The sequence below is a fragment of the Anser brachyrhynchus genome, assembly GCF_964034855.1.
Source record: "Anser brachyrhynchus genome assembly, chromosome: Z".
Taxonomy (NCBI): domain Eukaryota; kingdom Metazoa; phylum Chordata; class Aves; order Anseriformes; family Anatidae; genus Anser; species Anser brachyrhynchus.
In genome coordinates, this window is record NC_137697.1 from 19,878,336 (window position 1) to 19,903,806 (window position 25,471).

General features: G+C 40.8%; 1 protein-coding gene across 2 annotated transcripts in view; it reads right to left on the reverse strand.

Annotated features, from left to right (window-relative positions):
- JMY (junction mediating and regulatory protein, p53 cofactor) overlaps positions 1-25,471 on the reverse strand; it is a 91,796-nt gene that overhangs the window by 51,732 nt on the left and 14,593 nt on the right. For both annotated transcript variants that reach the window (XM_080573095.1, XM_080573094.1), the window contains exon 2: positions 19,921-20,094. In XM_080573095.1, coding sequence (XP_080429221.1) covers positions 19,921-20,094 — 174 coding nt within the window. The remainder of the gene's footprint in view (positions 1-19,920; positions 20,095-25,471) is intronic.

Below are 25,471 nucleotides of genomic sequence, written 5' to 3' on the forward strand. Positions count from 1 at the left end.
TAACTACAAGAAGCCAGTAAAAGATCCGAAGTTTCTTTTTAAAATTCGTAAAATTTATAGCTTTCTCTCCCAAACTGATTTTTTACTCACTCTTTAAAAGTTAAGGTTATCAGTAGTCCCACTGCAGAAAACAGACTGTATTTCTAAGTAATTAAATATTTAAGGTTGATCCTGCAATACCAAAGCATTGATTTTGAATATTTTTATATTTTTATAGTTGAATATTTGAATATTACTTTTCAAATACTATTTCATATTCATATATTTGAATATTTCATTTATCTCAGTCAAGAAGGTACCTCACTACACAAAAAAAAAAAAAAAAAAGCCAAAAGTACTCATAATCTTCTGTGTAACCAGGTATTTTCACCTGAAGTTCTAATGTCTCAAATATTCATCTCAATTTCACAAAGCTTCAATCTGATCTCAAAAAACCATTCCATTCTACAGGTTTACTACAACATTCAAGATCTACTTCTATATGTGGGAAAGGAATTCACAGGGAGCTCTGTGCTGTTTCACACATCCCTGAGTTAGAGATAAGGAGGAAAACAGCGGTAGAACCAAAAACTTGAGCAAGGGCGAGATAAAGTATATTGGCTACAGTGTTAAAGATGAGCTTTGGGCAGTGGCCAATTGCTGGCTGGCTCAAGGCGTGTGTCTGAGGGTCTCTAACCAGGTGTAAGACAGATTTGGGCGCGTGGACAGCACGTGGGGCTACGGGGAAAGTATATGTAGTAGTGAAAAAGGGCAATAAACTTCTCCTGTTCAAGAGCCATCAGGAGTCCGTGTCTTGCACCCCTTCAAATGGTGACCCCGACATGATAGGGAGGAGCAGCACTGTATGAGCGTCCGAAGGGAACCCAGCTGAATGAGTCAAGCTCGCAGCTGGACTGCAGCTTCAGCCCCGGGCCACCACCTGAAGGACAGGTGAGCGGCTGGGCATTAATCGTGGGAGCTAGCCTTTCGGCAGAGGAAGAGGCTACAGTGAAACTACTAACGCAACTCCTTATAGCCAGGGGAGTAAAAAACGATCCATTTAAGATAAAGCTATTATTGAAATTTTTGCGAAAACAAGGGCTCCCCTCAATGGCTTCCTCAGTATTTGATGTAAAAACCTGGGACCAAGTAGGGGAAAAAATACGGGAAGCAGCATCCAGTGGGGATACTAATGCTGCTGAGGTGATGACTACGTGGCGGCTGGTGACTGAGACTTTAAGATCATGGCAGGCAGAAAAGGAAATACAGAACGCCGCTGCCCAGGCAGTAACAGCAGCCGAACCGAGATCAGAGCCTGCAAGGCCACCAGAGTGGCGCAGTTTGATAGACCTGGGGGATGACAAGGAAGAGGGCTGCGGACCACCACCGCAGAGCCCCTTCCCGCTGACCCCCCTCAGCTCCCGCCTTGCCTGCCCCCGATAATGTCTCCCTGGGGGCCTGAGCTTTCGACCCGCGGGAACGATGGGAGCTGGTGCGCCAGGAAGCGCTAAAGGACGGGGATCGGTGGGAATGGCTTTCCCGGTACAGGTGCGACCCAACGGTCCAAATGAATATAATGCCTTCCACTGGGACCTAATTGAAGAATTAAGAAAGACTGTGCCTACATATTGATTACACGCACCATTTACTCAGCCACTGTTAGAAAACGTTATGACGGCTCAGTTGTTGGTGCCGTACGATTGCCGCCAGCGCCGCCACCCGCCCCGCTGTCAGCTCCGGGCCCCCACCCGTCACCGCTGCTGCCCACCCCTCTGGGCTGCCCCCCCCCCCCCCCCCTGCCGCTGGCAGCTCAGCCAAGGATGTGGGTGGATCCCCCAGAAAAGGCAGCCACAGACCTCAGCAGTGAACACAAACTCAATTAATCCCAGCAGCTGAAGAAAGTTTTCAAAGAATATGGTGCTGTAGGGCTTTCATTCCACGCTGGAATTTCATTAGGATCTCTAGGAATCTTCTACCTGGCTGTGTTAAGTGGTGTGGATATGACTGCAGTTCTCTTCAAACTTGGTTTCAGTGAATCATCGCCGCAATCTAAAAGGGCTGCTGGTACAGGCACATTTCTGTTGGCATATGCTATTCACAAATTGTTTGCTCCAGTATCACTCAGCATTACTATAGTTTCTGTGCCATTTATTGTCCGATACTGCTGGAAGATTGGTTTCTTTAAACCTCCTACCCCAAATCCGTGATAACTTCTTATGGTTTTTATTTGCCCAACATGGGGCTCAAAGAATTTGAGACAAGGATGATAGTCGAGAGAAGGAATGGGCAAAACATGGACTGGATTTTTTTTTTATGAATGTAATAGTTGTGAAGAATTTAAGAAAGCAGCAATTGTGAGGAATGTTTCATATTAGTGTGGTGAAGGGATGAGGGGTGGTGTGTGTGTAAATTGTCCACCTCGTTGGCGTTGTGATGATGTTATGTTTATTTTAGTGTGGGGAATTCTTTTTTTTTATGTATGTGAAGTTTGTGAAGATTGTGATAATTGTAACGTGAGAGTATATTGGAATGTAGTGGGTTTACGTGGCAAGGTATTGGTAGCAGGGGGCCATAGGGGTAGCTTCTGTGAGAAGAATCTAGAAGCTGCCCCATGTTAGGTAAGGGCCCCGGTGCTGACCAGAGCTGAGCCAATAAGCGATGTTGTTTGAGCCTCTGTGAGAGCAGATGTAAGAAAGAGAAAAGAAAAAAAAAAAAAAAGAAAAAAAAAAAAGGAAAAAAACGCTGTGCCACACAGCAGCTGGGAGAGTGAGAGGAGTGAGGAACAGCCTTGCAGGCGCCAAGGTCAGTGAAGGAGGAGGGGGAGAGGTGCTCCAGGCACCGGAGCAGAAGTCTCCTGCAGCCTGTGGTGAGGACCATGGTGAAGCAGGCTGTCCCCCTGCAGCCCATGCAGTACCACGGTGCAGCAGGGTTCCACGCTGCAGCCCCGCTGCCACGGTTACCACCGTGGACACCCTTTCAGCAAGAACCAGAGGGAGTGCTGGAGTGGATGCCTCCACAGTAACAGACGCCACGTTGTGGTGTACTCACGTTCATAAAATTCCATTGAACGTCAAAGCACCAATTGGGAATGACTGTAGTGTATTGCTGCTAGGACGATCAAGTACAACTTTGACCGGATTGTTTGTTTTGCCAGGGATAATTGATGCCGATTATAATGGACAAATCCAAACTATGGCTTGGACACCGTCTCCACCATTGTCAATATCAAAGGGAACTAGAATTGCTCAATTGATTCTTTTCTGAGTAGTAGTCTGCAGGACTTGGTTCAAGAACAACTCCAACAAGGACATATTGTTCTGACAAACAGCCTATGGAATTCACCAGTGTTTGTTATCAAGAAGAAGAGTGGGAAATGGAGATTACTGCATGATTTGCGACGAATCAATGCAGTGATCGAGGACATTACAGCCAGAAAACAAAAAAAAAAAAAGGAGAAAAAAAAAGGAAAAAAAAGAGAAAAAAGGAAAAAAGAAAAAAAAAGTACCTTTGAATATTGTATCAGACTCGCAATATGCTGTAGGTGTTGCTCAGCGCAATGAGAGGGCACATTTCAGACATATCCCGAAGGAAAACTTGTTTCTAAAATTTAAAGAGCTATTATTTTTGGTAGAGCAGCGAGTGCACCTGTATTGTATTATTCACATGCAGAGTCACACCATGTTACCTGGTATTTTTGCAGAGGGTAACACACACGCTGACCAGCTAACTAATATGACCCTGACTGCCCTGGTGCCTAAGGTGCTGGAGCAAGCTCGGTTATCCCATGCCCTTTTCCATCAATCTGCCAAAGTCTTGGCGAAACAATTCACTATATCGATCACTGATGCCAAATTGATTGTCCAAACACGTCCTGACTGTCAACAACATGTTTCGACCCTGTCTTTAATGGTAAACCATAGAGGTCTACGGTCCTTACAGTTATGGCAAACTGACGTAACGCATATTCCAGAATTTGGTTGCTTGAAATATGTTCACGTATCGGTAGATAACTTTCTCTCATGCTATTTGGGCGACAGTTGCGGTGGGTGAAACTAGTCGCCATGTCCAGGCTCACTTCCGTGTTGCTTTCGTGGTGCTAGGCATCCCAAAAGAAATAGAACCCGACAGTAGCCCCACCTATGGTAGTCACTCCCTTCAAACCTTTTTTCAAACTTGGGGTATCCAACACATCACAGGCATTCCTCATTCCCCCATGGGTCAAGCCATTGTTGAGTGCACACATCGCACCTTGAAAACACTGCCAAATAAACAAAAAGGGGGAGACACCCAGGAAACACCACAGAACAGGTTGGGAAAGGCACTTCATGTAATGACTCACCTATCATTACCCTTTCCTCACAAAGAGGTACCGCCCACAGTAAAACATTACAAAAATATGAATTCCACGCTGTCACGGGTGCCATAGTCAGAGCAGGCCTTAGTAATAGTAAAAAACTTAAATACAGGTCTTTGGAAGGGACCCCAGCCTCTAATAACTCGGGGTCGAGGGTATGCTTGTGTCTCCACAGGTCACGGACCAAGATGGGTACCAGCAAGGGGGGTAAGGCCATGGTTGGCCTCCTCCTCACAATCGCCACTGTCATCGGTTATTGCCAGCCCTGGGTCTCCATCCAACCACGCTGCAACATCTGGGTCACCCTCGCCAACATGACAGGACAAGAAGCGATGTGCCTGTCCCAGGCTAGTGCTAATGACCCGTTCATGACATGTCTGGTGGGGAGCCCAGCAGATAACAAAGACTGGACTATCTACTTGCCGCAAGCGCCCCTAGAGCCACAGGAATTAGATATCCTGGGATGTGAAAGAGCAACAGCATGTGTAAGGTTTAATTGCTCAGGCAAAAAAAACAAATCATGAAACAAATGGTCAATGCCACACTTGCTCCTTATTGCGATGCATCTCTTTATTGTAATTATACAAAACTATAAAAGCATCCTTCCTTGCGCCAGGAGCCGCTCTGTTCGGATGTGGGATCGACTGTGAAACAGACGCCCCTAGGTGCACCCCGAGCATTTTCCTCGGACGGGTCTCCACTCTCAGCTGCTCACCACGGGAGCAGACAAGGACCTCCCGAAGCCACGGACAAATTATTTTAAGTTATATTTTCTTGTGGTATGAATGAGAAGTGCAAGAGGCCTCTTTGCATGATTGTGCTGTGCAAGTGAGAAGCAGCATCGCTGCGAAGCAACAGCCCTAGCGCCTAGTGGCTTGTTGACTGATGTAGATTCTAGTAGGCACGCTACTTTACAATCGTAATTCTGCATGCGATTTTCACCCTGTTGCTTATTGTACCTTGCTTATTGCAGCGTCTGGGGTGATTGATAGAAAAATCTATAGAAAGCGTTTAGTTGATTGAAAATAAAAAAGGGGAAATTGTGGGAAAGGAATTCGCAGGGAGCTTTGTGCTGTTTCACACATCCCTGAGTTAGAGATAAGGAGGAAAACAGCGGTAGAACCAAAAACTTGAGCAAGGGCGAGATAAAGTATATTGGCTACAGTGTTAAAGATGAGCTTTGGGCAGTGGCCAATTGCTGGCTGGCTCAAGGCGTGTGTCTGAGGGTCTCTAACCAGGTGTAAGACAGATTTGGGTGCGTGGACAGCACGTGGGGCTACGGGGAAAGTATATGTAGTAGTGAAAAAGGGCAATAAACTTCTCCTGTTCAAGAGCCATCAGGAGTCCGTGTCTTGCATCCCTTCATCTATATATGCATTTAACCCATCTCTTAGAAAGATGATTTTTGAAAGTAAAAATATAGAGATACATTCTATGTAATTATTCATTTACAGAAAAATGTTTAAAGTAGTTTAATACAGTACTTTAATCTACTTCATACTTCTACTTCCAAAGCCATTAAAAAAGACATAGGCAAAATAAAAACATGAACAAATTGTAAGTGAATATTAATCTTACTAGATAGGTTGTAACATGTAATTCAATGAAGCACACGTGTCACAGTTTCCACAGGTAATGCTTATGAGTGAACAGACAAGAATTTCTAAATGAAGTCAAACTGTAGGTATACATCAATGAATGATGACTGGTAAGTTAATGCTTTCCATTTACACAGAACTATGAAAAAGAAAGCTCCTTTGAGAGGCAGAACAAAAATACAGTTAAAAGTCTTCCTTCTTTACTCCTAGACAAAGATGAGGTATTCTGATACAGAAACTGACGTGGGATCACTGAGTAATGTAACATTCTCGATAGCCATCATTTCTAGGAGAATAAGAAGCCTCAAAGTAGCATTTCTTCACATTTCTTCATCTAGTTTTGCACGCCAAAACATTATTCACACAGAGCACAAGCTAGAGATTTAGCATGGCACAATACAAGCATGCCTCTGTTCCAAAGAGCGAGTATTTACAAATAACAAAAAAGGGAAGCATCTTTTTGGCCCCACTTGGAACTACTGCATTCATGTTGTGGCACACAGCACAAGAAGGATGTGGACCTGTTAGAGTGGGTCCAGAGGAGAGCCACAAAGATGATCAGAGGGCTGAAGCCAGGCTGATGGATTTGGGGTTATTCAGCCTGTAGAAGAGAAGGCTTTGGGGAGACCTCATTGCAACTTTTCCGTACTTAAAGGGGGCTTATAGAGAAGATGGAGAACAGATTTTTACACAGGCAGAGTGTGATAAGATCAGGGGGAACAGTTTTGAATTAAAAGATGGGAGACTTAGATTAGATGCTAGGAGGAAATTCTTTACTCAGAGGGTGGTGAGGCACAGAAGCAGGTTGCCCAGTGAAGCTGTGGATGCCCCATCCCTGGAAGTGTTCAAGGCCACGCTGGATGGGGCTTTGGGCAACCTGGTGTAGTGGGAGGTGTCCCTGCCCATGGCAGGGGCTTGGAACTAGATGGGTTTTGAGGTCCCTTCCAACCTGAGCCATTCTATGTAGATAATTTGTACCTATGCTGTTCCAAGTAATACACTAAATTCAAATAAATGAGCATTCATTTGGCATGATCTGGTCTGGTTGGAGATGTCCCCACCCATGGCAGGGGATTGGAACCAGATGAGAAGGAGCCCCCGGTGGAGCAGGTGGATGTGGCCTGGAGGAGGCTGCGGCCCATGGAGAGCCCCCGCAGGAGCAGGCCCCGGGCCGGAGCCGCAGCCCGTGGAGAGGAGCCCACGCAGGGACAGGGGCAGAGTGACCATGAAGGAGTGGTGGAGACAAAGCTTCAGGGACTGACCACAGCCCCCATTTCCTGTTCCCCTACATCATTTCAGTGGGAGGAGGTAGACAAGGGTGAACGGAGGGGAAGGTGGTGGTTGTTTGCTTTTAGTTTCTCACTGTTCTAGTCTGTTAGTAGTAGGCAATAAACTTTTTTAATCTCCCTATGTCCGTGACAATAATTTTTGAGTTATCTCCCTGTTCTTATCTCAGACCTTGAGCCCTTTCCGTTCTATTTTCTCTCCCTTTCCCTTTAACGAGGGAGAGTGAGAGAGTGGCTGTGGTATAGTTCAGCTGCCCAGCTGGGTAAAACCACTACACGATAAGCAGATGGCCATGGTTCTGCAAAGCTTTAGAAAGTGGGGAAAACACAAGAAGATTGAGTTGTAAACGTTTATGAGGATTGTTCAAGGTGGTACAGATGCTCATAAGAAACTTTCCCTTTATGCATCTGTTCATAGACATTCACATTTAAGATACCAAGAAGCATTCTCCACTAATGACTACTATTTCAAAGCTGGTCCCCAAGAAGCTGCCTGAACAGGAACAGACCAACCTCACACCTTGGGGCTACTGCAACAGTAGCACACTAAATAAAAGGTTCAGTAGAAACCTGGAAAGAAACATAGGACAGAAGCACTTCACTTATGAGCCTTGATCTACCCGATTTTATGCTTAACATCTATAGCTACACAGCTTGTCAATTAGCAAGACATTCAGAATAGAGCAGGTGAGGAGATGACGATTCTTCCTGAAGTGTAGTACAAACAGACGACCAAGGCATGTCCAGTGTACATGATGTGCAAGGAGAATACACAGGCATTTTGACCTCTTCATTACATAGCTTCAATAAGGCAGCAGAACTATTGCTCTCCCCACATGCACACAATGTTAACTTACTGGCTCCAAAGCCATCACAGAATGGCTGAGCCTGGAAGGAACCTCTGGAGGCCATCTGGTCCAATCCCCCTGCTCAAGCAGAGACACCCAGAGCAGGGTGCCCAGGATCACATCCAGGTGTGGTTTTTTTTTGTTTTGGTTTGGTTTGGTTTTTTTTGGTATTACCTCCAAGGAGGGAGACTCCACAGCCTCTCTGTGCAACCTGTACCCATGTTCAGTCACCCACACAGTAAAGATGTGCTTCCTGGTGTTCAGAGAAAACCTCCCGTGTTCCAGTTTGTGTACACCGCCTCTCGTCCTGGCACTGGGCAACACTGAAAAGAGACTGGCTCTGTCCTCTTTGCTCTCTCCCTCCAGGTATTTATGGACATCGGTGATGTCCCCCTAAGCCTCCTCTTCTTCAGTATGAAGAGTCCCAGCTCTCTCAGCCTCACCTCGCAGGAGAGACGCTCCAGTCCTTTCACCAGCTTCATGGTCCTTCACTGGACTCTTTCCAGTATGTCCACTTCTCGTATACTGGCAGGCCCAGAACTAGACACTACTCCATGTGCAGCCTCACCAGTGCTGAGTACGGGAGAAGGATCACCTACCTCAACCTGCTCACAATACTTTGCTTAATGCAGCCCAGGATACCACTAGCCTTCCTGGCAGCAAGGACACCTTGCTGGCTCAGTTCAGCTTGGTGCCCACCAGGATGCCCAGGTCCTTTTCTACAGGGCTGCTCTCCAGCTGGGTGACCCACAGCATGTCCTGATGCCTAAGGTTGTTCCTCTCCTTCCTGAACTAAGAAAATGATGGAGGTGGGGGCATTTCTAAGGGAATGTCCATTCAGTAGATGGAGACAGAATCTAGATACCAGTGGGAAACAGTCTTTGCCAAGTAAAAAACCATAACTGTTTCCTTAAGAAACGTGGCTAGGTAGGACATATGGATAACCCTTACACTACTAACTGAAAAGCTTGTTCCCTTCACAGCCATCAAGTAGCCTACAATAATGGGAAAATAAGCTGAACCATTTGACCGTAAGGAAACACTACGTTTAGTCCTTACTACTGTTGTTTAGGATATCCACAACTGAAGACCTGAGTACACTGCTTGTCCCATCAACCAGAAGCAACTGAAGTTTAAAGTGACAAATTCAGAATGAGAAACTACAAGAATACGGGACAAGAGCCTTGGGAATCAAGAGCTACAAATGCTCACAAGAGGATATATATATACAAATAAGTATTAAATTGCAATACACAATTTAAAATATATAATTATATTTATATAGAAGATATATCAACTCTAATTATTTATAGTTGTATATTATCTTAGGAAATAGAAAGTCCATGGAAAAAGCTAGTTGTCTAATTAAGATGACAGCTGTAATAGAGAAAAAAGTTGGGGAGAAAAGAGACAAGCTGTCTATGGAGGTTGCGACTCATGAAGAACACATGGCAGTTTGCCTACCCACCTACAATACCTTTATGAAAGAGGAAGAAGGAAGAAACAATGCTCTCAAATCTGCAGTTTATCCTAGCTGACAGTTTAAAGAGGAAAAGGGAAACACACATGGATCACTAAACAGCAATTTGAATAGGCCCATCTTTTTGAAGACTTTGTTTTCTATGTTCTCTTCAGAATTAATCCCTTTTAATAAATGCATTTGTGACAGTAATAAATGTCATTAAGAAATTAAAGGAAGATCCTATGTGCTACTGCATTCCATTACTGTTTGCAATGCATGCGTAATATATTTAGGCTTCATTTTGCTCACTGCACATCTCTATGATGCCAGCATCCTTTGTTTTTGTAGTCCATAAAAAAGCACAGGTCATTTTATAGAATAAACAGAAACAGCAGAGAGCAGCTCAGCAGAAAGGGCTCTGGGGTACCGGCTGACAGCAGGCTCAGCATGAGCCAGCAGCGCACCCAGGCAGCCAAGAGGGCAAACCGCATTTTGGGGTGCACTGAGCACAGCACAGCCGGTCGGATGTGGTGATTCTCCTGCTATGTTTAGTGTTGGTGCAGCCTCACCTTGAGCACTGTGTGCAGTTCTGGGCTCCACAAAATAAAAAAGGATGTCAAGTTACTTGAAAGCATCCAGAGGAGGACAACAGAGCTTGTAAAAGGCTTGGAAGGCCTGTCCTGTGAGGAGAGGCTGAGGACACCCGGGTTGTCCTATCTGCAGCTGAGGAGGCCGAGAGGCGGCCTCACTGCTCTCTGTGACCTCCTGAGGAGGGGGCGTGCAGAGGGAGGTGCTGGCCTCTGCTCCTGGTCGCTGATGACAGGACACAAGGGAAGAGCACAAAGCTGTGCTGGGGAGGTTCAGACTGGACATTAGGAAAAGTTCCTTTACTGTGAGGGTGGTCAAACACTGGGAGAGACTTTATAGAGAGGTGGCTAGGTGCCTATCAGTGTTCAAGAGACATTTGGGTAATGCCCTCGATAATATGCCTTAACTTTTGGTTACACCTGAAGTGGTTCTTTTCTATTCTGCGTTATCAAAATGACTACTGTCCATGATAGATATGACTACGAGAAGATGCTGAAGAATTAAAATTGACAGCAAGAAAGAAAAACTAAAAAAGTGCCATCATCTAATTGATACTTTTTGTAAACCTATGTTAATCTACTGCCATCATCTAATTGATACTCCTTGTAAACCTATGTATATGCTTCTGATTCGGTAAAAAACTATATTAGTTAAAAATTAGGAATTTTTGATATAGTTGAAGTTTATCTAACAAAGGACAAACTCACTTTTTGTTCTGAAGTTCCTCATTTGGACTTAAAGTTCTAAAATAAGTGTGGTCTATGAGAAAATAAATCTCATCTCACAACTAGATCACATAGCCAAATCATACAACCATAGAATCATTTATGTTGGAAAAAAACCTTCAACATCATCAAGTCCAACCGTCTACCTAACTACCAAGTCCAGCACTAAACCATGTCCCTAAGCACCACATCCACACTTCTCTTAAATACGTCCAGGAACAGGGACTTCACCACTTCCCTGGAGAGTCCATTACAACTTCATGAAGCAATTCTTTCTGATATTCAATCTACACCTACCCTGCTGCAACTTGGGGTCATTTCCTCACATCCTAAGATTACTTTCTATCAATTATTTTCTCAGAAAGCACATTCCAGCTATATCTTCCTAAAAAAACTGTGTTCACTTTGAGAAAAATCCAAGCTTAATTGTAAAATTGGCTAAATATTTTTTTTTTCTGAAGATGAGATTTGCTTTATAAGGCTTTCATATTTTGCATGCTTTGAAACTAAAAAAAATATTTACAGCTTTCACAAAAGTAGTTGTCAGAAAGCACACAAGAAAAGGAAGAAACAGCAGAAGCCATTTATGTCAACACATGATCGTAAACATTTATTTCCATTTGGTATCACTTCAGAGTAACTGATCGCAAAAACACATTCCTACACTGCATGGGTATGTATCAGAAAGAAAACTAATTAGTTCTTCAGAGGAAACAAACTGAAATGAGGTCCTCAGCCTAGTCTGTGAGAAAGTGAGAAGAAACAGGAGAGGCAAAACTTCTCTACTGGAGTACACAATCATGCTTCTCCAAATAATTTCAGAGATATTGCTGTTATGTCACATTTTTATCCCTTTTTTAAACAGAGAAAAGTAGGTTTACTGCAAGAAGATTGGAGAAACAGGCCTGCAACTGTAAGATTTTCTTAAGTTTTATGCAGTATACATCTCCTAAGTACAGAAATACTCCTCAAGGCTCTTGAATATTTTTAATTCCTGACTCAAGACAACTGGAACAATAAAGGACAAGACTGACAGAAAACAGACTTAGGTCACATCACATTATCGCCTGTCCTATCTCTACAGCTCCCTTTATTATCTTCCTAGACATAACTGGGAGAAAAGGAAAAGAACCCACAAGATTTAATACTAGGTCACTATATCATAGGAATGAAAAAAGTAAGTTGAGGGAGCACTACACATGGCAGAGGCAATATACAAAGAGGAAAACAACTTCATACGTAAAGGTATGTTTCAGTTCAACCCCTTAGCTGCCTCTCTTTGACACAGTCCAGCAGGCAAAAAAAAATACTAACCAGAGCATGCCAGATATATAGTGAGAAAAAGCATGCATTTCAGCTTCATCACACATTCAGGGACTCTTAAAGCTTGTCTTACAGGTTTTAATTTAATTATGCTCCCAGCTAGTAACATGAACCCAACGTTATTTCCCAACAGATGTTCTAATGCTGTATGTACAGCCATAAATACATGCAGTGAAAGCACTGAGCTTTAAAATGGGCTTTACAGTTCTACTGGTTTTATCTAACAAATACTGAGATTAATTTTAATGTTAATACATCCAAACCAGCTCAGATTAGAGGGCTTTGAATCCACAACATATCTGAAGCCTGTGACTACCATTAAAAACTCCAAGGGCTTGATTACCTGCATCGATATATAGGAGAATGACAGAAATATTTTAATTAAGGTATTAGCAGTAAAGGCAGTAACAAACTAAAGAGCAAATAGGATGTTAACACATACAGAAAAAAGACAAAACAAGAACGTCATTGTACTGCAATCTACAGTGGTGAATGTTTTTTCCAGAACTATGGAGAACAATGAGAAATTAACAAGTATTCAGAAGAGAAAAATATAGAAGATCAGAGTTATGACAAGAGTAAAGAGGAACGATTGGGATTATTCAATTGCTTTTCTTTTTTTTTTTTTCCTCCAGACCCATGACAGTGTATGTAAGTGCTAAAGTTAAATTACAGTTAAAATATTTTAATTAGTAATTGACAGGATTAAGGCTAATTTTTGTACCCTGAGTTTTGGCTTCCCTATTTATCCATGCATGTGTGATACAACCTTTACTAACTTTTCAACTCCACTGATTGAGTTTCAGGTTAAAAAAAGTTCACCTACAAAAGGTTAATTTAAAAAAGAAGGAAAAAATACTTGTTACATGAACACATCACTTAAGAAAATGAGCTCAAGTGTTAAATTAAATTAAATTGACTGTTTCAGGAAGCTGTAGACTCCTTTTGTGAATGAAAACTTAGTATATGCAACAAAATGTGAAGCACATATACACATTCATGAATTCTTGATGTACAGTTTGTATATACAGATATACTGAACAAAAGGAAAATAAGAACCCTTAAGAATTAGACAAGAAATCTGAATAAATCCATATAAATACCCAAGAATAGGAATACTACAAAGAACTGTAGTAACTGCAAATAAAGCCCTAATAGGTCCAGCATAAAGTCAGCAAAAAGTATGAAAGGTTAGAAAAATATGTTTGTTTGTTTTTTGTTTTTTGTTTTTGTTTTTTTTAATACTACTGAAAAAAAGTACTAGATTTCAATCCATTTATAGATTTAGGAAAACTTGGACTTGCAAAATTCACAGTCTCATGAGTGAGTTTTTCTGTCTTCGAAGAACTTCTTAAGCTCCCTTCCTTGCCTTACACAGTCTGCTTTTAAGTCTCTTCCTTCTTTCTTATTCCTTCCCTGTCTCTATCATGGCAGAAGAAAAAAAATCACATCTGTTTATATCCTTACCCCTAGAGTGACACAAGTTAGTAGTTTCTTCATGTTTAAAATCCTTTCGTATTTTGATCAAGATGTATTTTGAACGCATACTTTTGTTTACCATCTTCCTTCACCCTTTCCCCAAATACACTATCCTAAGGTCAGATCCAAGGCTTTTTCTTATTAAAAAAAAAGTGAAAGAAATCATAGAATCATAGAACATCCCGTGTTGGAAAGGACCCACAAGGAATGGAACCTAACTCCTACAATATTTATACAATACTTGGACAACTATCATTATATCCTTTCCCACAGCATTCATGATTTATAGATCTATTTCTTATCTTAACGTTCATTGCCTTTTTTGCCATTCAAAGCATGCAATCTGATTCATTTACTCTCCTTGCACTGAGCCTGTTCACGGGAAATACCTTTACCATTCTCACTGCCATCCTGCAACTATTCTAATGCTACAGTATCTTATTGGGAGGAAGGAACAGAAACTGCAGTGTTCACAATGCAACTATATGGAGACACATTCACAACTGCATAGAATCACGGAATGGTTTGGCTTGGAAGTAACCTTAAAGACCATCTCATTCCAACCCCCTGCCATGGGAGGGGACATCTCCAACCAGACCAGGTTGCCCAAAGCCCCGTCCAGCCTGGCCTTGGACACTTACAGGGATGGGGCATCCACAGCTTCTCTGGGCAACCCGTGCCAGCACATCACCACCCTCTGAGTGAAGAATTTCTTCCATTTCTTCCTAACAGAAAGAATTCTTCCTAATTCTTTCTTTTAGTTTAAGGCCATTCCCCCTTGTCCTATCCCTACACTCTGACAAGGAGTCCCTCCTCTGCTTTCCTGTAGGCCCCCTTTAGGTACTGGAAGGCCACTCCTTACCCACCAAGAGGTCTTTCTGTCAGATCCATGTCTCTCCAATTTAGAGACTAGGATATCATGGGGAACAGTGTCAAATGCTTTGCACAAGTCCAGGTAGATGATGTTAGTTGCTCTTCCCCTGTCCACCAATGCTGTAACCCCATTGCAGAATGTCCCCAGATTTGTCAGGCATGGTCTGCCCTTAGTGAAGCCATGTTGGCTGTCACCAGCCACCTACTTATTTTCTATGTGCCTTAGCATAGTTTCCAGGAGGATCTGCTCCATGATCTTGCTGGGCACAAAGTTGAGACTGACTGGCCTGCAGTTTCCCGTATCTGCCTTTTTTCCCCTTTTAAAAATGGGGGTTATGTTTTCCCTCTTCCAGTCAGTGGGAACTTCACCGGACTGCCACAACTTCTCCAACATGATGGCCAAAGGCTTAGCAACTACATCCGCCAGCTCGCCCAGGACCTGCGGATTTATCTCACCAGGTCCCATGGACTTTTGTACCTTCAGGTTCCTTAGATGGTCTCAAACCTTATTTGCTCCTACACTGGGCAGTTCTTCATTCTCCCAGTCCTGGGTGGCTGGTGCTCTTGCTAGTGAAGACTGACACAAAAAGAGTCATTGAGTACCTCAGCCTTCTCCATATCCTGGATAGACAGGTCTCCCTCTTCCTTCCAGAGAGGGCCCACAACTTCCCTAGTCTTCCTTTTATCACTGATGTACATACAGAAGCCTTTGGTGTTGCCCTTGGTATTCCTGGCCAAATTTAATTCTAAAAGGGCTTTGGCTTTCCTAACCTGATCCCTGGCTGCCTGAACCATTTCTCTGTACTCCTCCCTGGCTATCTGTCCTTCCTTCCACTCTCTGTAGTCTTCCTTTTTTTCTTCTTGAATTTGGCTAGGAGCTCCTTGTTCACCCACGCAGACCTCCTGGTGCTTTTGTCCAACTTCCTCTTTGTTGGGATGCATTGCTCCTGAGTTTGCAGGCAGTGATCCTTGAATATTAGCCAGCTTTCTTGGGCCACTCATCCCTCCAGAGCTTTGTCCCGTGGTACTCTACCAAGAAGATCCCTGAAGAGGCCAAAGCCTGCTCTCCCAAAAGCCCACGGTAGAGCTTGCTGTGCTACCTCCTCACTGCCCTCTGAACACAAAACTGCACCATTTCATGATCACTGAAGCCTCGTCTGCTCTTGAGTTTCACATTCCCCACAAGCCCCTCCCTGTTGGTGAGAATGAGGTCCAGCACAGCACCTCTCCTTGTTGGCTCCGTCACTTGGAGAAGGAAGTTGTCATCAGTGCATTCCAGGAACCTCCTATGCCCTGCTGTGCTGTCCCTCCAACAGTTATCAGGGTGGCTGAAGTCCTCCATGAAAACCAGGGCTTGTGAATGTGAGGCTGCTGCTGTGTGTCTATAGAGGGCCTCACCTGCTTGGTCTTCCTGGTCAGGCGGCCCGTAGCAGACCCCCACTACAATGTCCCCTGTCCCTGCCCTCCCTGCAATGCAGACCCACAAGCTCTGTCAGCTCCTCATCCATCCCCAGGCAGAGCTCCACACACTCCAGCCTCTCACTGACATAGAGGGCAATGCCCCCTCCTTGTCTCCATGCAATGCCCTTACCTTTTTTTTTTTCCCCTCTAATAATTCAGAAAAAAAAATCCTTTTTAAGAATGCTGAATGGCAAGTCGTTTTCAGAGAACTGCCTGAGATAACTGTCATACTTTTGCATCAGGAGTTCCAGCTAAGTGCACACAAACAAGCACGTATACTCTTGGATGTTGTCATCACCTTTCTGTTCATTTCACCCTTCATTACTTTTCATCTATTAACAACTTCGTCTGTCATTTTATTATCCAATCCTGTCTTTTGTAAGGCAACATTCCCCAGAAGATTGGCATTCAAACAAATAGAATTTTCTAAAAAATCTTATTAGTCAGTTTTACAATTGAATATCCAAGCAGTTTTAAATTCCATTCACTTGCAGATTTAAGTGATCAGATATATGTTACGATTTGTAGTCAGCAACCATACAAAACGAGTTCAGGCTCCTCACTGCTCAGTCTACCAGCCTGCCTTCCATCAGATTGCCTGTTTAGAGAAGTATTTTTCAGAAAGCCCATAACCCCCTAATTTTAAATAAGCAAAACATTTTGGTATCATTTCATATAAAGAAAAGCTATATAATGAATCTACAGGATTTATAGCTCAGAATGTGAACAGGGACTGAATATAACCTTTCTTAAATAGGCTTTGAGACTATAAAAGCTATCACATCATAATACACTATACCACACCAGTTTCTCAAACAAGAAAGCAGTATTTTCAACAGTTTATTACCTTTATTTGCAAATCCAGCCATCTTGCATGAACTTAGATTAATATTTATTACCTGCTCTATAGGTTTTCCAAAATCCAAGTTCATCTAACTATGATTTCTGATGATACAAGAATACATCTTCAGCTACAGATATACTGAAAGAGACTTAGGCATTCTTTGAAGTGTTTCATCCATTATTCTGCTTACTACCATAGTTTTTATATGAGATGTTTTTCACTAACTTGTTGTCAGTAAGTCACTAGTCTGCAACTACTGGAGAATGTTGTTTTGGAAAGTGAGAAGAATGAGGTTGAGCTGATTGCCACGCAAGTGGCATAGTTTAATCAGCGCTGCTTTAGTGTCCTCTGTGGGCCTTACGTAACTTTGTTTTCAAAATCTTCACCACAAAAAGATCATGCCCTCAAAACTATTATATGAGACTTTAGAAAAAATAAATAAATGCCCTGTTTAAAAACCAACTAAGACATAAATTATTCTAGAGCCCATGATAGAATTTTGGCAAACAGTTTTCCAGAGTGTCATTCTATTACGTAAGTCATCCCTTTTTCATTACATTTTCCAAATTCAGCAATATTTAAGTGAGGAGCTGCTTAAACTGTCTGCTTCAAACTACAGCTTTGATTCCTCATCCATACTGAGTTACCCATCCTTCACACTCAATGAATACAAAATACAATTTGAAATACTAACATATGATCAGGTTAAAAAAATAAAAAGACTTTATCACGTACAAGAACCCTGCAATTTAGTTTCTAAATGCTTTAACTTTTGTAACAAATTTTTATGTTACCTAAAGAAGGAATCTGCAGGGAATTCTGCTGCCCTACCCTAGCAAGTCTCCACTGAGCACACGGAATTTGGTGTTTCTCACTTCCCTCTTGCAGGCTTGTCTCTCACCTAAATTTCCACAGTAAGAGCAGAAATTCAACACCCAGATGATATTCGACAATTTTTATGTCTTGCTCCAAAAGGAGAGGACAATAAACACTGTTCTCAAGGATTATAGGTAAATAAATTCCGTTCTTCGTAATCTTATTTTGAAAACAGACAAAATGAAACTAACTGAAATGCTTACTAAAAACTCCAAATTCATAAAAAATAAAATAAGACAACTTCCTCACAAATCAAAGACAGGTACCCAACACGGAATGGCTGCAAAAATATTACATAAAGGAATTACAGAATGCACAGACAATCTTGACCAAGTACTGGTATTTGTATCCAGGTATAATTATCCCTGTAACTTACTGTTTTCATTTTAGTAACTCACTCCACAGGTTCTATCTTCCTTACCCTGCCCTACATCCAAACTCTTCCTCCTTGACAATATTCAGGCAGTGTACATTCATAGTTCCCATCTCACTGGAAACATCAGAAATAGTTCTGTTATGTATGAAAATGGAGCTAAGCCCAGCCGTAATGGTCTATAGAAACCTAAGGATCTTTATTCCATTATTAAGCCTTCCAGAAAAACATATGCAGCAAGTTAACACAAACCATCTTAAGCACAAGTTCTATTTATAAACCAGTTCCTCCACCCTAGCTACACAGCGTAATATATATTTTGTCATCATAGATACAAGTACTGCTTTCTCTCAAACAATGAAATGAAAAACAAGAGATGGCATCTTTCTCTACCACAGAATACAGATGACCAAGTTTTATAGCTCACAAATTGCCAAGTTAGGAAGAGAACTTAATGTACATTAGATGCAACTATGTACAAATAAAGTAATAAACCACAGAACATGTCTCTTTAGTTTACTGAGGTTATTTCACAAAAAGGAAAAAAACGAGTTTTTTAAAACTGAAATACAAGAGATCAATGAAGCTGAAAATAGAAAAGACTCTTAATTCATGTTCTATATGCAATACAGTATTTATCTCTTTTTTTTTGACAAAAGAGCAAAATTCTTTTTTAAAAAGCCATTCCTGTTCTACAAATTCGAATAAAATGGAAAATATTTCAACATGCTTTGAAGAAGGCTTTTATTAAATTTATTGTTCATAATCTTCAACAGTATAATACACCCAAAACAAATATTCATCCCAATTCTCTATGCAACATTGATCATTCATCGGTAAAAGGTATTCTTAGTTCAAATACTCTTATATTAATTATCTCACTGATAAATTTTGAGAAAGTTTCAGATTGCTGAATTTCCTGAAAAAAATTGCTTTTAGACAGCAATAGCTCAAACTAAAACTAGTTTCAGAATCTTAAATCCTCTTGCCTGTCTCCCTCATTCTATACTCAAACAGAGCAAAATCTTTTGAATCTAATCCAGTAAAATGAACTTTGGCTAACTGAGTAAGGTGCCAAGCTGAGATAAACTGACATCTGCAATACAGATTAAATGAAATAGGCTTATTTTAGCTCTTATGTCATAATATAGATTTAAAAATATTCAGAAGGTTACAGTCTAATAAACAGCAAAGGAACTGATGATTATCAAAAGTACTTCTGCAATGCAGTGAAGAGGACATTTGTTCCTTTTGGTTAAGCACTTAAAAGATGAGAAAAAAGTTTAAAGAGATGAGAATTATTTTTAAGTAACACACATGCATCATAAAACAGTTTTACTCAAATGTAGTATTCTTCAGCTGGCTATACTAATGTAGCTCTTAAGAAAATATACTTTTAAAGTGTTACGACAAATTTCATACTTTTAAACATTTCACAACGTAAGATCAGAAACTACTGACTCCTAATGGTTTATCAAATTCTCAGAAAAATAAAATGAGAAGTAATTTCCTGTAGAATCTTTTAAAGTAATTAACAATTATATATATACACCGTACAGCATGCGTCTCTATTTTATGTATTAGTATCCCAGTAATCATAAATTTTTAAGTTTCACCTATTTAGCAATGAATAAGTCAAACAAAGAAGTTAAACAAGTAATGGTTAGTTACATATGTCAGAGATGTTCTCACTCTTCAAAAGCACTCCTCTGAGCATAAGAACCAGAAATATACAGTCAGCAGTTAGTGGAGAAACTGTAACTGCATATATTCACAGTAAGAGAACTAATTAGTAAACAGTAAATTAAAGCATGATTTCACCATTAACGAGTTCAGTTACCTTTACCATACCTTTATCTGCTGTCTTCTAAGCATTGCAAGTTCCCTCATATCTCGGAATGGTTGTAATAAGTACTGGTAGAGCTCTGTAGTAGCTTCTGCAAGACTACTGTAGGCTTCATCTTCCATCTGATACAGTTCAAGCAGCTCGACCATGCTTTCTGTGTTTTTGTGTTTCTCCAGAAGCTGTAAAAAAAGCACCAATTTTAATTAATGTGCTCAAAATTCCTACCGAAATTGATAATTGTTTAAAAACATTTTTAGCCTATCCTCTTCCCTCCTCAGTAAAATCACCACTCTGACATACCAAACAAAAAAATATATTAATCCCCACCCATATTTTGAACTTAGCCAGTTAAGTATGGTCATTTTTCTGATAATCTTAACTCAAAACGTGCAGCACTCCTATTGCTTTCTTCTCTCCAAAGATCTCGAAAAGATAGTGAAAATTAGCACAAAGAGAGCACAAAAAGCAACTCAGTGTTTGACAATCTACAACGTATTCATCAGATATGCTATCTCACATACTTCACAAAGTTGTATGGCGAGAAGGAGTGGTGGGAAAGAAAGGGAAGTCAAAGCAGAAGTCAGATTTTGAGCTTTCTAGTTGCTTTTTCCTAGCCTCCCTTTTACTTTAGACTCACATAGCTCCATTATATCAGTGCAGCTCCAGACACAAAGAAGAATCTACATGAAACAGAACAGTGATCTGCATTTCACCCTAGACAGTTTACCCATGAAGTTCAAATCCACAAAATTTCCACTAGATATCTTTAAAAAAACGAAATTATAAGCTTTTAATAGTAACAAAACCAAAAAACTTTGTTTTATTTGAAGTATGTCTTAATTCATATAAAACAACATCTGAAGGCTCTGTCCATTGCCTTCCTTTATTTCTTGTGAAGTGGAAAATTCATTTGTTTCTACAAATTTGCTACAACGTATGTTTTCAATTTTTATGTTTGCTTTGCATCTATTTTGGGCATTTGCCTGGGCAGACCTCACATGTTGCTGGAAATCTTTTACCATTCTCCAAAAAGAAATCTTCTACCATTTCCAATATTCCAAAAGAATATTCAAATGTTTAACTAAAACTAATCTCTTGCAGACACATGGAGTACTTGATGTGTTCACAGAGACAAGATTAGCTGAAATTAATTCCCCTCTTACACAACTTTCGGATATTTAAAGTCAGACTCTTGTTCTTTGTATCAACAATTTAAAAGCATACATTCACAGTCCAAGTTTACTTAAATTTAATATAGATTACTTAATATAGATTAGGAATAATATGGAATAAGCATCCTACATGAAACATTCTCAGTATACCAAGCTGTATCAAGTGTAATTACTGAAAGACAAAACAGAGGGAACTGCAGATTAGAAACCGAAGCTTTGATCAACAGTCCTTTGGCATCTGGTTCATTTGTATGCCAGGAATGTCAAAACATGACATTTTACCATAGTGTCTACTCTGTTCCATGACATTTGTATTAATCTGCTATTTTGTTATCCAAATGAGTAATATTTTTTTTTTTTTTGTGATGTAAAGTTTGCTTCTGAAGATCCTTGCAACATTACCTCAACTTCCTTTGAAGCTCTGAAGATTGGCCAAGGTTATAGACAGAACACAGGGAGGCTCTCAGTAGCTTTATTTACATGTTCGGCATTAAAGTGATTGTCAGACAACAAGCCAAAAAGAGCTTTCCCTCAGCAAGGCTCGTCAGAGAAAAGAGGTCTTGGAGAGATGGTGCAGAATGGATGTGATGTTTCTCAGCAGCAATTTGTTCTATTACCTAAGCAGTTTCACCTAGGAAATCATTACCTACTGCAAGGTAGGAACACTGCCCTTCTCTTGTCTTCCAGCAGTGCGTAATATTCTGTGGTGTTTGAGTTCTCACTGAAGGTACTGGGTAGTGTTTTGTGGCTTGCAGTCTGTAAAACCAGTATTTTAATGAGCTTTCTGGGCAAAATGTGCATGCCTTAGCTTGCAGTTGTAGGGACAGAAGTCATCCCAGATGCTCTTGGGTTTGACTCCTAAGTTTCTACAGACTTCATGCATTATTCCAGACCTCTAGCAGTTTTAACCCTTCAGTCTACAAAGCCAACATCTTCCTCAGCTCCTCTTGCCTGTTTCTAGTGCCTCAAGGAAGAGCTGCCATACTCAAGCCTTTTCCTACTCTACCTGTAGTCCCGAACTATAATCATCTCTGTCAACATACTGAAAAAACAAATACAAAACATATCCTACAAGGCAACAAAAAGGAACAATTAGAGAAAACTTATCACCCTTTAAAGGAGAATCTTAAGTAATCTAATTTCAGGAACAGAACAATACAATACAGTACTTTTTTTTTCCTCCCTTCACAGATCAATCTTACGGTCTTTCTAAAAGTTCTGATATTCTGGAAGACAGTCACAACTTTGCAGAATTCAGTGTGAAAATGTTCCAGGAAATGAAGATCCGTTTCAATTTTATGATCATCAGTATAGCACGAATACATTTTCAGGACACTAACAGCATACATCTACTTATGATTAGCTGGTTGTTCAGTGAAAATCATGTCCACAATGAGAAACAGTTTTGATAATGTAAAGAAGCATCACGAAGTTCATGCACATAGAGAAAATAAGTGGGCATCATTTCAGGGTCTTGTCCATGTCCAATTTTATTTGGTCTGCTCCTGGGGTCCCACAGTCCTATGCCTAGAGATGCTCCTCAACTCCTTCAGAGACACCGAAACCCCAAGGAGTAAACTCTTAAAAACAAATGCAAGTGAGGACAGATTATTCATTCATAATATATATATATATTCTGAAATTAACAAAAGTCAAGAAACCTTTCTTCCTTCCTACAGCAAGAATCCCCAGTTTCCATTTCCTGTGTCTAATGAAGACCTTTTTCAATGAAAATGGTGATGCAGTGTCATTCAAGCTACAGTTACCAGAAGAAACATAACAAAACTGCAAAGCTGATTTAGAAACAACCAAACACCACCTTATTTGGTTACACGAAAGAGCTATCAAATAGGATATTCTTCAAAACAGGTAGCACAATTACTAACCTGTGAGCACAGGTTACAGACAGCCTCATTACACGCACCCACCTATTAAAATGTTCTTATAAAAAGCTGTCAGGTGGCATTTGAGGGGAAACATCTAAACATTAACTTCCTCTACAAAAGCTGCGAATCAGCTCAAAAGCATGCCTACATTTCATCCTCTCAAGTCAACACCATAAAACTGCTGCCTCAAATTCCACTTGGCTTAAAAGCTACAGGAGGGAAAGGGGAGAGTGAAGAAGTTATCACATGATCCAGTTCTAGAAAAGAAAAACAACACAAGATTTATGACTTGCATTTGAACTGACATTTACGACTCGCAATGTTTAAGAGAATATGGAAGTCTCAAACTACTCTGTCCCGCTTTTTGGAGCGGATGTGATTAACACACTCTTCACTGATACAGCATGGTATGAACAGAAGATTGATAGCTTAGATTCTCCTACTAGACACAGACTAATAAGCCCAAGGAAGAGTGAAGGCTGGTTTACTGCTACCAGTCCTAAAGGGGCCACTAATATCGCAGACGGATGGAACTGCCAGCTGCATGGAGGACCTCTCCCACCCTGCTCCATAAAGCAGTCCAGTGGAAGATTTCCTGTCATAGATCCAAGTCAGATGAAACGTTTTTCTTAGCTGGCTGCCATCCAGGCAGTACTTGGACTATCAGATAACAATAATGCTGGGTCTAGCACAGAATCCACTGAATTAATAATGTCATAAGGCAAACCTGGCCCTCCACAGTCTCACAAGTTGTTTAACTCTGTATGTTCCAATTTTCATGCAGGCAGTATCTAGAGGATACGCTGTTTTAGAAATACAAAAAAGTCAGCTATTACCTTTCAGAAAGATGGAGACATTGGCTAAGCTGGCCAAATGCCTAAACCAACCTGGTACCTTCAAACTGTGCAGTTTGCAAACTGTTAGCATAAAATACATGAACGAGCTTTGTGACATATTTTATGTCCCACTGATGATTAATTCTCAGCACAGACATTCAGTGCTACCATTCATTTACTTCAACAACCTTGGTATGAAATTTTGACTTCCACAACTTTTTAAAATTAAATTATTTAAAGAAGTGGGTGGAGGAGGGTAGAGTAATATCCTGTACAGGCCTGACTAGTGCAATACCCATTGAATACTGCATTTATTTTAAGAATCATGTTTCACAGATGTTACATTGTTCACAACTAAATGAATCCATATATTTTAGGCAACTATTATGCAGATAGACTCTAGCCAGAGGAAACAGGCTTTTTTTTTCCCAATTTAACAGCACATATTTCAGCTATATAACGAAGATTATTTCTGTCTTCAGAATTAAAAAAAAATATTTTGTCCATAAACCTTTAAAAGCCCCACAGAAGACAGTGCAATTATGTGTAAGTTGCCATCAGTTGGGGGTGTAATCCAATGCTTCATTTAATCAGTGAAGGGCCTTTTCTTACATTTCCTTTGCTGTTATTCCCAAAACTTTCACGGTTATTCCCATTTCGTTTTGGGTAATTTGTAAAAACTCTACAACATGACACATACCTGATTTTAGCTAAAACAAGCAATGTATTTTCCAGTCCCTTCCCAAGCTTTTACATATTTTTGAAATAACAGTAATTACAGAACGTACTACTCAGCCTGGAAAAGAGAAGGCTGAGGGGAGACCTCATCTCAGTCTACAGCTTCCTCATGAGGGGGAGTGGAGAGGCAGGTACCAATCTATTCTCTTTAGTGACCAATGATAGGACCCATGGGAATGGCGTCAAGCTGTGATAGGGGAGGTTCAGGCTGGACATCAGGAAGAGGTTCTTCACCGAGAGGGTTGTAGTGCACTGGAACAGGCTCCCCAGGGAAGTAGTCACTGCACCAAGTCCATTGGAGTTTAAGAAGCATTTGGACTGTGCTCTTAGTCATTTGGTCTGAATTTTTAGGTATACCTGTGTGGTGCCAGGAGTTGGACTCAGTGACCTGTATGGGTCCCTTCCAAATCGGGATATTCTATGATACTCTCCTATTAAGTTCTCAAATGCCTGAAAGTATTACTTGCCACTTCCAGAATGAATCCACCTGATGATAAACTTGTAATAGACTACAATGAATTCCAGGCAATGAGTTACAAAGTAAAACTTCCAGAGTACATAAAATTGGGATTCAAAATTTCAGCAACCAAACTTAGACTTCGAGCTCTTACATTAGAACAGGTTTAAAATTGTTTCTATTCTCTCTTCTAAAGCTGTCTTTAAACAAAGAACAATCTTCTTAATGCATGCACAAATCATGCACACATACATATCATGGTAATGAGTAGGAGTCTCAACTACATGAAATCTGTTCTACAGGTAAACTACTTTCCTCTCTCTTAAATGCATTTTCCTGTATTGAAATGTCACATGTTGTGGTTAAAAGATCAAGCCTTGCTTCTGTTTGCATGATTGCATTGCCATCAACAGCCTTGGCTTTGTATGTAATACAGAAAGAACCACTTGCATTATTATAACAGATAA